Source organism: Megalobrama amblycephala, linkage group LG6 (assembly GCF_018812025.1).
Source record: "Megalobrama amblycephala isolate DHTTF-2021 linkage group LG6, ASM1881202v1, whole genome shotgun sequence".
Lineage (NCBI taxonomy): Eukaryota > Metazoa > Chordata > Actinopteri > Cypriniformes > Xenocyprididae > Megalobrama > Megalobrama amblycephala.
Window position 1 is genome coordinate 42715514 of NC_063049.1, and position 15907 is coordinate 42731420.

Genomic DNA, 15907 nt, shown 5'->3' on the forward strand with positions numbered 1-15907 from the left:
ATAACTTTTTATAATAATAATAATAATAATAATAATAATAATAACTCTCACTGAACCAATAGAGACAAACGAGAGTGTCTGAATTCATGCACGTGTTTGTTCAGTGATCTGAGGGAGACGGACGAATCTGTGGGTTTAATTTCAGCTCCTGAGTTTATTACTAAATAACACGCATGACAACAGCTGCATGTGTCATGTGTCAGTGCTTGAACACATACAGACACGCTTATACAATAGGGTCTAAATATCCACATAGACAGATAGAGCGATAGAACGATAGAGAGACAGACAGATAGATAGATAGATAGATAGATAGATAGATAGATAGATAGAATAAACAAATGAATGATAGATGATGGAATGAATGAACGAACAATAGATAGAATGCTAGATGGATAGATCGATAGATAGTACGATAGAAAGAACGAACGAATAATAGATAGATAGAATGAATGAATGATAGAACGAATGAACGATAGACAGATAGAACGATGGAATGATAGAACAATAGATAGAACAATAGATAGAATGAACAAAAGAATGAACAATAGATAGATAGAATGATGGAACGACAGAACAACAGATAGATAGATAGAATGAACGAAAGAACGAACAATAGAATGAACGAACAAACATTAAATAGATAGATAGATTATAGATAGATAGATAGATAGATAGATAGATAGAACAAAAGAACAAACAATAGAATGAATGAACAAACATTAAATAGATAGATAGATTATAGATAGATAGAACAAAAGAACGAACGATAGATAGAGTGAACGAACAAATGAATGAACAAACAAACAGTAGATAGAAAGATAGATAGATAGAATGTACGATAGAATGAACAAACGAACAATAGACAAATAAAACGAATGAACAAATGAACGTTAGACAAATACACTGAACGAACAAACGAACAATAGACAAATAGACAGAACGAATGAATAAAAGAGAGACAAATAGATTGAACGAACGAAAGAGAATGAACGACAGAATGAACGAATGAACGATAGACAGATAGGACGATAGATAGACAGACAGACAGACAGATAGAATAAACAAATGAACGATAGATGATGGAATGAATGAACGAACAATAGATAGAATGCTAGATGGATAGATCGAAAGATAGTACGATAAAGAACGAACGAATAATAGATAGATAGAATGAATGAATGATAGAACGAATGAATGATAGACAGATAGAACGATGGAATGATAGAACAATAGATAGAACAATAGATAGAATGAACAAAAGAATGAACAATAGATAGATAGAATGATGGAACAATAGAACAACAGATAGATAGATAGATAGATAGATAGATAGAATGAACGAAAGAACAAACAATAGAATGAACGAACGAACATTAAATAGATAGATAGATTATAGATAGATAGAACAAAAGAACGAACGATAGAGTGAACGAACAAATGAATGAACAAACAAACAGTAGATAGAAAGATAGATAGATAGAATGTACTATAGAATGAACAAACGAACAATAGACAAATAAAACGAATGAACAAATGAACGTTAGACAAATACACTGAACGAACAAACGTACAATAGACAAATAGACAGAACGAATGAATAAAAGAGAGACAAACAGATTGAACGAACGAAAGAGAATGAACGACAGAATGAACGAATGAACGATAGATGATGGAATGAACGATAGACAGATAGGACGATAGATAGACAGACAGACAGATAGAATAAACAAATGAACGATAGATGATGGAATGAATGAACGAACAATAGATAGAATGCTAGATGGATAGATCGAAAGATAGTACGATAAAGAACGAACGAATAATAGATAGATAGAATGAATGAATGATAGAACGAATGAACGATAGACAGATAGAACGATGGAATGATAGAACAATAGATAGAACAATAGATAGAATGAACAAAAGAATGAACAATAGATAGATAGAATGATGGAACGATAGAACAACAGATAGATAGAATGAACGAAAGAACGAACAATAGATAGATAGAATGATGGAACGATAGAACAACAGATAGATAGATAGATAGATAGATAGATAGATAGATAGATAGATAGATAGATAGAATGAACGAAAGAACAAACAATAGAATGAACGAACGAACATTAAATAGATAGATAGATAGATAGATTATAGATAGATAGATAGATGGAATGAAAGAACGAACGATAGAGTGAACGAACAAACGAACAAACAAACAAACAGTAGATAGAAAGATAGATAGAATGTACGATAGAATGAACAAACGAACAATAGACAAATAAAACGAATGAACAAATGAAAGTTAGACAAATACACTGAACGAACAAACGAACAATAGACAAATAGACAGAACGAATGAATAAAAGAGAGACAAATAGATTGAACGAACGAAAGAGAATGAACGACAGAATGAACGAATGAACGATAGACAGATAGGACGATAGATAGACAGACAGACAGATAGAATAAACAAATGAACGATAGATGATGGAATGAATGAACGAACAATAGATAGAATGCTAGATGGATAGATCAAAAGATAGTACGATAAAGAACGAACGAATAATAGATAGATAGAATGAATGAATGATAGAACGAATGAACGATAGACAGATAGAACGATGGAATGATAGAACAATAGATAGAACAATAGATAGAATGAACAAAAGAATGAACAATAGATAGATAGAATGATGGAACGATAGAACAGATAGATAGATAGAATGAACGAAAGAACGAACAATAGATAGATAGAATGATGGAACGATAGAACAACAGATAGATAGATAGATAGATAGATAGAATGAACGAAAGAACAAACAATAGAATGAACGAACGAACATTAAATAGATAGATAGATAGATAGATTATAGATAGATAGATAGATAGATGGAATGAAAGAACGAACGATAGAGTGAACGAACAAACGAACAAACAAACAAACAGTAGATAGAAAGATAGATAGAATGTACGATAGAATGAACAAACGAACAATAGACAAATAAAACGAATGAACAAATGAAAGTTAGACAAATACACTGAACGAACAAACGAACAATAGACAAACAGACAGAACGAATGAACAAAAGAGAGACAAATAGATTGAACGAATGAAAGAGAATGAATGAATGAACGATAGACAGATAGGACAATAGATATATAGACAATTAGACAGAACAAACGAACGAATGAATGATAGACATAAAACGAACGAATGAATGAACGATCGATAGATGATAGACAGATAGAATGAATGATTGAATGAACTAATGAATGAAGAATAGACAAATAGAACGATATATAGCACGATAGACAAAGAGAATGAGCGAACGAACGAACAATAGACAAACAAAACGAACGAACGAAAGAATGATAGACAAATAGAACGAACGAACGATAGACAAACAGACAGAACAAAGGAACGAACAAATGATAGACAAATAGAACAAACGAACGAACAATAGATAAATAGAATGAACGATCAATAGATAGATAGATAGAACCTTTTAAATGTATCTTTTTCATTTTCATCACAAATCCTCAAACGCTGTTTATTTCCAGGTTTAAATGAAAGAAGAGCAGCCAGATGTTCAAACGTGTGGATCTCACTGTATATGAGCACACGTGCGTCTCTAAACAGCTGTTCACAGCATCATTACACTGTTTCTGAACTATTTCTTCCTGACAAAAGTCTTCACAAACTTCAAAGTCATGAGAGCATTAATCACATCCTGAACGGGTCACACGGGCCAAACACGCTCCTCTACATCAACAAACCAACATCACCCGCTGGAAACATGTTCCAGACCTCCTTCAGAGCCTTTCTCTCATCCTAAAACTCGACACTGACAACGGGCTTAATGCATGAAACACCAGCAGAACGAAACCATTTCCAAAACAATTCTTCACAATTCATGCAAGAATAGATTTAACAAATGATTTACACAGAAATGTGTTATGCTTCTTATGTGTAGCTATGTCTAGAAGCCAAAATAAACATCTTGCAAGAACTGAAAGCGAATTAAAATTGGCTATAATTCAGGGTCAGACCCCATTTCTAACTACAACTTTGTGGTATTAACACATCTTATCCGATATTTCCTCAGAAACTAGGACTGCCAGCCTGCAATGCTGCATAATTCATCGAGAAATGTTTAATCTTTCTATCTGCAACCAAAAAAATTCAGAGCGGAGCTCAAAATCGACTTTCTGAAGCGGCCAAGCTGTCTCAACACCTCATCCTGCGAACACCCCACGTTTAGATCTACAGGCCAACATGGGCCGTGATTTCAGCTCGCTCTCAATCTCCACAAAATGGAGCAGGGACACAGAGATACCAAAGCCAGCGCAGCAGAGGATGATGGGATGGGGGTGTTTTAATGGGGTGATGAAGATGCAAATCTGGTGATGATGTGGCAGATTTTCAGTTATTGGGTGACACAGAAATGCTCAGGTCATATTTTACACCAAAATCCAAAAATTAGCACATTTTCCCAGCAAATTCTCATTACCACAATGTGAAAAATATATAATTATCTAATTATCTATTTAATTATGAAAATAATTTAATGTGAAAAATCTAATAAAATAATCAATTCTAAATAATTAAATTTATATATACACACACACACACACACACACACACACACATATATACACACACACACACACATATATACATATACATATATACATATATATATATATATATATTTGCATTAGAACAATGAAAATTATATTTTATCACAATAGGCTTAATATTCTTTATGTAAAATATGATATGATAAAATATGATATGCTAAATATGATTTGCTAAAATATGGCATAATCCCTTTTCTTATTTTGGGGACAGTACTATTTATGAATGATTTACAGTATAGTAATAATAATACAAAAATAAAACTGCTTCACTGTTATTAATAATAAATACATAAATAAATAATTATTATTATTATTAATTATTATTAATTACTCCTGAATGACAGGAGGACAGGAACATAGAGTGAACTGAAAGAAAATTAAATTTTCTCAGAAACTAGGGCCTGTAATGCTCATTTCCATTGTTGCAATGGATCAATATTTATTTAAGATATTAAGATATGGTCCCACTTTATATTAAGTGGCCTTAACTACTATGTACTTACATCAAAAAATAAGTACAATGTACTTATTGGGTTCATATTGAATTGCAAATCACTTTTGCTGCTATTGAGGTGTGGTACGGGTAAGGTTAGGGAAAGCTTTGGTGGTATGGGTAGGTTTAAGGGTAGGGGTAAGGGTTAAGGGATGGGTCAACAGTGTAACTATAAATGTAATTACAGAAATTAATTACAGATGTAATTACATGCAGGTGTTTTTAAAATATAAGTACAATGTAAAAACATGTATGTACACAATAAGTGCATTGTATCAAATGATTAATTTAAATTTAAGTACATAGTAGTTAAGGCCACTTAATATAAAGTGGGTCCTAAGATATTTATTTAAATTATTTTTTGAAATTAAATTTGTAAGTATTCATATAATGGCAGTATTTTTGGACTAAATTATGCTGATTTTAATTAAAAAATTATTAATAAAATATTCTGTCCAGACTGAATGACTTTCATTGAATTAGATTTTATGGTAACAAGATTTTTTTCACATTATGGTAATAAAAATGTATGGGTAAAATGTGTTTGGATTTTAAGATGAGACGTGTGTGACGGCGCCGAGATGCCCATTGGGCAGCGCGCCAACATATAGCACAGTTGCACTTCGGGCGACCCAAGTTCAAGTCCTGGCTCGTGGACTTTTCCCGATCCGTCCCCCTCTCTCTCCCACTTCCTGTCTACATAATGTCCTATCATAATAAAAGGCCAAAAAAATTAAATCTTAAAAAAAAGAAAAAGAAGATGATGTGTGTGTATCTCACCAATGATGCCGCTGTCTTTGCTCTCGAGGGTGGAGCTGGGGCTGGTGATGGTTCCACACGGGCTGCGGTGGGCGACCGGCGGCCGGCTGCTGTTACCGTTTAAGGTGGAACAGGGGCTGTCTGTACATGGAGACGCTGTGCTGCTGGTCAGAGTAGAACATGGACTGATACTCTGATTTACTGGACACTGCAGAGAAAGAACAGAGAGATATGCTGATGTTAATGGAGTATAAGTATAATAATCCAAACACTGCTATCTTTGTTATCTGTGTTATATGGAAGGGCAGAAGAGAGATGAGAGAGAGAGAAAAAACAGAATATAACACCAACAGTGAATGCTGACTTTAATACAGCACACATCTAAATCAATCCCAGAGTCCAATGTTTCTCTTCATCCAAATAAAACCCACCAGCAGACATAAACAGCTAAGGCAAAAAAACCTTGACATCCCACCAGATCCTCATCCAAAGGCGCATATCCAAGTGTTTGTGTGAAGTGTGGAAGCGAAAGTATAAAACGCTTAATGCATGACATGGAGGCGCCGGCGCGATCACTTGCAGTTTTTTCCTGATAACAGCGGAAACAACTTAAAACACCCCATCATTTTTGGTCATACAGATAACAGTAATACATCACTTGAAACAACAAAAATCTGTGCTTTTGTAAAATAAAAGGATGCACTTTCTGCCGTCTTGGTCTCCGTGAACTGGAACGCATCACAAAAATGAACCGAAACTCAGTGTATAGGAATGTCTACTTTTAAACAAACCAATTCAAATAAAAAACAAATACTCTCTGCTTATGTAATCCATACAGTATAAGCCGACACCAATTAAGAAAACAACAGTTTATTAATAAGTAAAATATCTCCTTGCTCTTTTTTTCCAACAGATTCATAATTATTATATTTTTTCAGTGCTTTGCGGCAAGCTTTAAGCGTGCGCTTTAGGCTTTATATTACACCTAATTATATTAAACGCTCATTATGATTTAATATCCCCCCAGTATATAATATAAACATGCGATTAGTCGACTAATGGCTTAAATGTATGACTACTAGTCGACTAGAAAGATCTTTAGGTGGGGGCAGCCATAAGCATCTTCATTCAAAATTAAAAAAAAAAAAAAAAAAAACTACTGACATGACATACAGTGGCTCTCTATGTCATTTCCTGTTTTAAGGGTTTCTTGTCACATGACAACAAAATGGCTTCATGCATGTTAATTACACCATACGGATATTTAAATATTAATACTTAAATACAAAGCCACTTCACTGTTATTAATTATAATAATATTAATAATGTATAAATAATAATAATAATGTAATACAATTTTTTATATAATAATAACGATAAGTAACAATACCTGATATTTACACATGAATATTTAATTATAAAACCATAAAATATAAATATAATACATATATAATAAAATTGTTTTAATAGTTTCTTGTCAACAAAATGGCTTGATTACACCACACAGATATTTATATATTAATATTTAAATATAAATCTACTTATTATTTTTATTATTATCATTAATAATGATAATAATGCAAAACTACTTTAAGGTTTTCAGCTTTCATTTATTTATATATATTTACATTTTTTTGTCCCTCACATGACATTTTTGACTTGAAGACCCACAAAAATCTAAAAATTATTTTCATTTCAGACTTTGAAAATATGCTCACTGAGTGATTTTTTTTTTTTTTTTTTTTACATATTTTTGAACAATTAATCACGATTAATCACATCCAAAATAAAAGTTTGTGTTTACATAATATATGTGTGCACTGTGTATAATTATTATTATGCATATATAAATACACACACACACACACGTATATATTTAAGAAAAATTTGTAAAATATATATAAATATATATACAGTATATACATGCACATATTTCTTAAATATATACATGTGTGTGTGTATATTTAAATATACATAATAATAATTATACACAGTAAACATATATTATGTAAACACAAACTTTTATTTTGCATGCGATTAATCGTTTGCCAGCCCTATGAATAACATAATAGATCTATACAAAATCAAATTAAATAGCATCACATTGACTGTTAAACAGCCTGAATCCTTCTCTAAACCAGACCCCCAAACACCAGCAGCTCCTGTGAGTCATCACTGTGAGTCAGGCAAGGTCACAAAACGAGATGAAAGTTCCTTTAAAACAAACTTCCAAAAGGCACCCTGATGAAACAGATTAAAGACATCCACCGAATCCCACTGGACAACATCGTCCAAGAACACACGACGCAAATCAGATCATTAACAACTCTCAAAGACACACATTGTTGCTTCCCTCTGCATGCAATCCACACACGCCTTCAGAACGACGAACGACTATGATTTATTAAACAAAAGTCTTTCACACATGAAGGACGCTCGGACCGCCTCAGCCTAATTATCTCGTCATCCAAAGACTAAACGAAAGCCTGACAGAACGAAACTATTTCTGGACCAGACCTCAAGTTAACGCACTCCTCTGACTCAAGTTTCTCACCGTGGGCAATGCAGCGGCTCGGAGCAAACGGGAATGACTTACTGTGGTCATGCACAGACACACTCCAGCTCTGAAACGCTCTTCATTGTGTCTCACACTGACAGACAGCAACATGCAGCTTTAATCCTGACCGTTTTCACTGTCTCCCTCTCTCACTCTGGCAGCAGCTGCGGAAAATACCTTTTTTTCATTCTTGTCGTCCATAGGTATGCGCGTGGAGCCCGGGATGCCTTCGCCCAGCAAGAACCCCAAGCGTGTCATCAACTCCTGAGTGGCGGGGGAGGGGCCTGGACCGGCCAGCTCTGAAAGAGAGAGAGAGAGAGACGGGTGAACGAGAGAGACAGACCTCACGGGATCTGCGCAGACACACACCAGCGACTGCATCGCAGTCATTCAGAGCCAATTGCTGGAACAGACAAGGAATGTCATGATTCAGATTCATGCAAACCATTGTGAACCCTAAACTGACTCTTATTTACTTTTTTAATTCATGTTCCTGGTGTTATTGTAAATTATGCATCTTATTCTAAAGGAAAAACAATCCATTTTGCTGTAACCTTTTTCACTAAAAGACACTTAAAGTCCCTCTGCAGTCACTGATTAAAACTCAAACAAAATTACATATTTAAACATATTTTTCCATGAAAATAATTTCTTCATGTCTTAAAATGGCTTTAATATAACTCTACACCCTTACCTAATTGAGTATGCACAAAACCATGAATATGCTAATTAGGCAATTTCAAAACATTGCTTCATGAATCTTCGAAGCTTTACGAATCTTTTGTTTCGAATCAGTGGTTCGGAGTGTATATCAACTGCCAAATTCATGTGATTTCAGTAAATGAGGGTTAGGTCATAAACGTTTCGAAATTTCAATGGTTCACGTGACTTTGGCAGTTTGATACACGCTCCGAACCACTGATTCGAAACAAAAGATTAGTAAAGCTTCAAAGCTTCATGAAGCAGTGTTTTCAAATCGCCCATCACTAGATATTGTTGAATAAAGTAGTTTTTTGTTTTTCTGGCGCACAAAAAGTATTCTCGTCACTTCATAACATTAATGTTGAACCACTGTAGTCACATGAACTGTTTGAAATATGTTTTAATACCTTTCTGGGCATCTGAAAAAAATCTTAATTTGTGTTCGAAAGATGAACAAAGGTCTTACGGGTGTGGAACGACATGAGGTTGAGTAATTAATGTCAATCAAAATGTTTATGTCTTTCTTTCTTCAGTCGAAAAGAAATGAAGGTTTTTGAGGAAAACATTCCAGGATTTTTCTCCATATAATGGACTTCACTGGGGTTCAACGGGTTGAAGGTCCAAATATCAGTTTCAGTGCAGCTTCAAAGAGCTCTACATGATCCCAGACGAGGAATAAGAGTCTTATCTAGCAAAACGATCAGTCATTTTATAAAAAAAAAAAAATAAAAAAAATTATATATTTTTTTTAACCACAAATGCTCATCTTTCACTGCTCTGTAATGCAGCATGCATTACGTAATCATGTTGGAAAGGTCACGCGTGACGTAGGTGGAAGTACCAGGGTAGGGCGAAAAACTCCATCTCCTCGTTGACATCATTGTTTTACCTTTTTTGTAAAGGGTGTTTGACTTAGTCTTTGCATGTTCGCATTGTAGACACTGGATTAGATACGATTAGAGCAGTGCAAAATGAGCATTTGTGGTTAAAAGTATATAAATAGCGGTATATTTTTTTTTTTTTTTTTTTTTTTAGAAAATGTCTGATCGTTTCTCTAAATAATAGAGTTGTCAAAAGTATTATTATATTATAGTATTTTATTACTTTTTTTTTTACAATTAATTATATATTAGTAAATTACAGTATTTTAGTCTTATTAGACATTACTGCTGCTTTTGACACAGTATCTCATGATGTCCTTCTTGAAAGGTTGCGTCTATGGTTTACATCTTATCTTACTAATCGATTTCAGTTTGTGAGTCTGGGGAAAAATCAATCTGAAACAACATTAGTTAAACATGGTGTCCCACAGGGGTCTGTACTTGGGCCCAACCTGTTTAGTATTTATATGTTGCCCCTGGGTGAGATCATCCACAAGTTTGGGTTAGGGTTTCACTGTTATGCTGACGATGCACAGATCTATGTCAGCAATGCACCCTAATCCAAACCTTGCAGTTACAACTCTTACGACCTGCTTGGATGAGATAAAAGCTTGGATGCATGACAATTTTCTTAAAGGTCCCGTTCTTCGTGATCCCATGTTTCAAACTTTAGTTAGTGTGTAATGTTGTTGTTAGAGTAAAAATAAAATCTGTAAAATTTTAAAGCTCAAAGTTCAATGCCAAGCGAGATATTTTATTTAACAGAAGTCGCCTACATCGAACGGCCAGTTTGGACTACATCCCTCTACTTCCTTCTTTAATGACGTCACTAAAACAGTTTTTTGACTAACCTCCGCCCACAGGAATACACAAGAGTTGCGATTGTAGAGTGTGTTTGTCGCCATGTCGTCGAAACGCTGTTATTTTCATCCCGCAGTCCAATCACCGGGTCTGATTCCGGCTCAAATTGATAGGGTAAAATTAAAGACATGTTTACAATAACACTGAGCGCGTGCATCTCCACGTTATGGTAAGAGGCGTGACCTTTCCGGGCAAGATATGCGCTAAACTGCTGTCGAATCACAACACAGGAACCGCTGGCACAATCAGAACTCGTTACGTATTTCTGAAGGAGGGACTTCATAGAACAAGGAAGTCATCAGCCCGTTTTTATGACAGTGGAAACAGCGGTATACAGATAAGTAAATTATGTGAAAAATACTGTGTTTTTTTACACGCGAAACATGAACACATGTTATATTGCACACTATAAACACAATCAAAGCTTCAAAAAAACACGAAAAACGGGACCTTTAAGCTCAATGAGACAAAAACAGAACTTCTGTTTGTCGGTACTCCAACGGCTTTACATAAATTTAATAGTTCCAATTTGATTACTGACAATGACTTTGTTAACTCGTCCGTTATCTTTGACCCACAACTATTGTTTGATGCCCATATCAAAATGGTATAGAAAACTCCATTTTCCCATCTAAGAAATATCGCCAGAGTTTGACATTCTTTATTGCTGCCGGATGCAGAAAGACTTATTCACCCCTTTATTACGTCGCGGCTTGATTACTGCAATGCACTTTATGTCGGTCTCCCAAACAAGTCTATCAAGAATACAATACATTCAGAATTCAGCTCTCTCTATTGACATATACAACTGCTCGTCAACTTATCTCCCCAGTACTTTATAACTTGCATTGGCTTCCTATACAAGCACAAATTGCTTTTAAAATACTTATCTTAACATATAAAGCGATTCATGGGACTGCCTCTGCCTATCTCTGCAGTTTAGTTGCCTCCTACATTCCAGGCCGTTCTCTCCACTCCTCTGGGTCATGTATCCTTCAGCAGAGGTAGTATATAAATTAAAGTCTATGGGTGCTCGAGCTTTCAGCTGGAATGCATTAATTGATTGGCTACAACGATCAACGCACGGCAGCATTTGAAAGCACACAAAAGTGTTTGAATTGTTTTGAAAGCAGGAGCATTTGAAAGGAGGCATTTCTCAGTGGACTGGTCCGTGATAGACACCTGCTTTCAAACACTCCCATGTGTATCTGTGTAAGCGATTGGTGAAGAGCGTCACTGATGACTATTTACAATGTTTTTACAGCGTTGATCATTGAAGCCAATCACAGACAAATCCGATGAGCACGTGAACACAATGGCCAATCAGAGGTGTTTACCAATCCGCTCAACAGCGCTCAAAGTGCCACATTTTTAAAATTTCAGAACCGACTAGGTACCGAAGTCGGTACTTTTGACAGCTCTACTAGATAAGACTCTTATTCCTCGTCTGGGATCATGTAGAGCTCTTTGAAGCTGCACTGAAACTGACATTTGGACCTTCAACCCGTTGAACCCCAGTGAAGTCCACTATATGGAGAAAAATCCTGGAATGTTTTCCTCAAAAACCTTCATTTCTTTTCAACTGAAGAAAGAAAGACATGAACATCTTGGATGACATGGGGGTGAGTAAATGATCAGGAAATTTTAATTCTGAAGTGAACTAATCCTTTAAATCTATATACCATAAAAATGTGCTTTGCAAAGACTTTTTTCAAAATGCAAGAAACAATGAATCATGTGCTCAAGTTAACTGTTAATTCGCTAGCACAATCAACAGAAAATAATCTGCACTTGTCATCATGATAACAACAGATCTAATGCTGATTATGCTTGTTTTACTGTGTCGTTCCATTCACATCAGTAGAAGAATGCTGAGAATGTAACAATTAAGATTAAATTTACACAGTTTCAAACTGCATTTGTTTTTTAAATAATCTGGTTCGGAATAAGAAGCCTCGAATCTTGATTCACAATCCTACACGAGAGACCGACAGTAATTTGAACATTCATACAGTCCACATTGCTACTGGACGTTAATAACACACTCTCATCAGGACGCAGCAGCTGTGTGTACGTGTGACTGAACACATCTTTAACACTGAGAAATGCTGATTAACCAAACAAAAGGAAGAAAAGAATGAGAAAATTAACCATTAAAACACTGAACAAGCATGAATAAAAGAGAAGAAAATTAAAGAACTGAGTATAAATGTGAAAAGAAATGAAGTGACAATCTCAAGCGATGAAAAAACAACTGAATAAAAAGTAGCTGCAAGAACCAAACACAAACTTTAAGAGAGTTTATGAACAAATACTCAAATTTCAGTCTGTTGCTCACACAACTCTTTCATTTGACAGAATAGAACTTCTAAAAATAAAACAAAAAACAGCATACAGGTTTGCATGAGTGTGTGTAAATAATGACAAACTATTTCATCAGTCTGTATGGAGTGAAAGCAGAGGGCAAGTATGAATATGTTATCATGAGAATGAACAGATGAAGGGGAGTTTGTTATTAATCTCCATTTTTCATTACTCTTTCATCTCACTCATCTCTGTGCCACACATATTAATAACAAGAATTCCTGTAGATTCAGACCGTTCGCACAAACCTCTCATTCAGCACACACGTATGGGGTCTTTCTTTCCAAAATATGATTCAGAAACGCATGAGCGAATTCACATTCGCTGCAAACAGCAATTCACAAAGCCATAAGCTAATTCATATTCACAAAATGTGATTTGCAAGTGCACAATCAAAATCCACACAATAAGATTCACAAATGCAAAACGCAATTCAAGTCACATTGCGCAGTACTAATTTGTAAATCAGTGCCTGGCAGGAAAGCCTCCAAATAGGCAAATATCTCCCACTATGAATTCTCCCACAATTCTAAATAAACAACTAAACAAAATAACATGTAATTTATTTAAGGTACTGACAAAATGATAATTGCTGCAGTCTATTTTTTTAAAAAATACTTAATTTCAATGTTTGAGTGAGTGATTCAATGACTCGTTTATTAAGACTTTACTGGATGAATCAGCGTTTTTGAACAAATCTCTTGAATGAATGATTCAATGACTCGCTCATTAAGACTTTACTGGATGAATCAGCGTTTTTGAACAAATCTCTTGAATGAATGATTCAATGACTCGCTCATTAAGACTTTACTGGATGAATCAGCGTTTTTGAACAAATCTCTTGAATGAATGATTCAATGACTCGCTCATTAAGACTTTACTGGATGAATCAGCGTTTTTGAACAAATCTCTTGAATGAATGATTCAATGACTCGCTCATTAAGACTTTACTGAATGAATCAGCGTTTTTGAACAAATCTCTTGAATGAATGATTCAATGACTCGCTCATTAAGACTTTACTGGATGAATCAGCGTTTTTGAACAAATCTCTTGAATGAATGATTCAATGACTCGCTCATTAAGACTTTACTGGATGAATCAGCGTTTTTGAACAAATTAATGATTCAATGACAAATATTTTGTTTTAAACAGTCACTTGTCGTCATCTACTGGTGTAATGGTATAATTGATACAATCAAGTTACTTTCAACAAAGAGTCAAGTTACTTTCAAAAGGTGATTCACCCTATTTTGATCGCTTCTGTAGACATCAGTGTTTATATCTGAATATAATCTGGTATATATAACCTTTTTCCCAGTACTTATGCGATCATTTGAATTACTGTAAGACAGAAATAATGATACTGTGATGTTGAAAAGATCTGGATCAGAACGCAGATCTGACTGTTCGCTGTGATCGTACTTGTCAAAGGTTTAATAGATAGAGCTGAATCGTTGTCATTTAGGAATGAGATCACATGGGTGTCCCAATCGAGATAGATTGCAATCTTTTAATGATTAATCGTGCAGCTCTAAACACCAGTGTTGAGTCACTAAATCAAAATTGAATCGAATCGTGAAATATGTCAATACCCAGCCCTGTTTGAAGAGCATGATCACTTCCACAGACATTTAAAAAAACAATGCACAAGCCAAAAATCCCTCTCAAGTGTGTTTCAATGTCTTCTCACCTCAGTCTGCTCTCATTCATGCTTGAGCGCTGCAGGGGCTCATTTACATGCTCCCCAAAACCACACCACTACGACACAACTCAGCGCCGGAGGACATTTCAGCAGAGCTCTCGTCTTCCAGAGAAAAGCCAAATAAATGCTCGTTCAGTTCAGGCAAAACATCTGTTACTATGAATGCCAGTGTCACTGCAACAAGCTGTTAACAGGTGCCCTTTTCACTGCCCGCGGCCCACACCCAACATCCTAGCAGACCGCCATGTTCAGAATCAATAATTAACGTTAAATTCATGTGCTTTAATTAGCTGTGAGGTCTTATACTGTCATTTATTTCAGTCGTCCAGGTACTGGGTCTATTTCTGCTGAGAAGAACATACAACTAGAGCTGGGTGATGTAGCTAAAAAAAAAAAAAAAAAAACATATGCTGATATTTTTCATCCTTTTGACTTTATACATATCTTAAGATTTAAGATTTTTCCAAAAATTTCATTCAAACAAGTCATTGCAATCAAGCAGATTCAAAAGAATTAATATAAGATGTAAAATACAGTAAAACATCTCATTCAAATAATAAATGAATGTTTTTCCATGTTGTTTTTCACTAAATTAACACAAGGAAAAATCATATTTAACCATCTTCATTTATATGCACCAATATAAACATATATACACACTCTAAAAAATGTTGGGTTAAAAATCACCCAAGTTGAGTAAAAAATTGAAAAACCCAGCGGTTGGGTTAAATGTTTGACCAACATGCTAGGTAGTTTTATTTAACTCAACTATTGATTAAAAATTACTGTATTGCTTGCTTAAAATGAACATTTATTAACATGTTTAATAAGTTTAATAAAAAAATAATTGAACAATAAACATTGATTATATTGCTTATTAATAAATGTTCACCTTTTGATTATTATTGTTGCCTCCAGTAATTATGTGTCTGATTTTTAA

General features: G+C 34.7%; 1 protein-coding gene across 1 annotated transcript in view; it reads right to left on the bottom strand.

The window, feature by feature from the left end:
* Positions 1-15907, bottom strand: part of tanc1b (tetratricopeptide repeat, ankyrin repeat and coiled-coil containing 1b) — a 189099-nt gene that overhangs the window by 80017 nt on the left and 93175 nt on the right. The window contains 2 exon segments of the mRNA XM_048194706.1: positions 5921-6107; positions 8634-8755. Of these exon segments, the coding sequence (XP_048050663.1) occupies positions 5921-6107; positions 8634-8755 (309 nt within the window).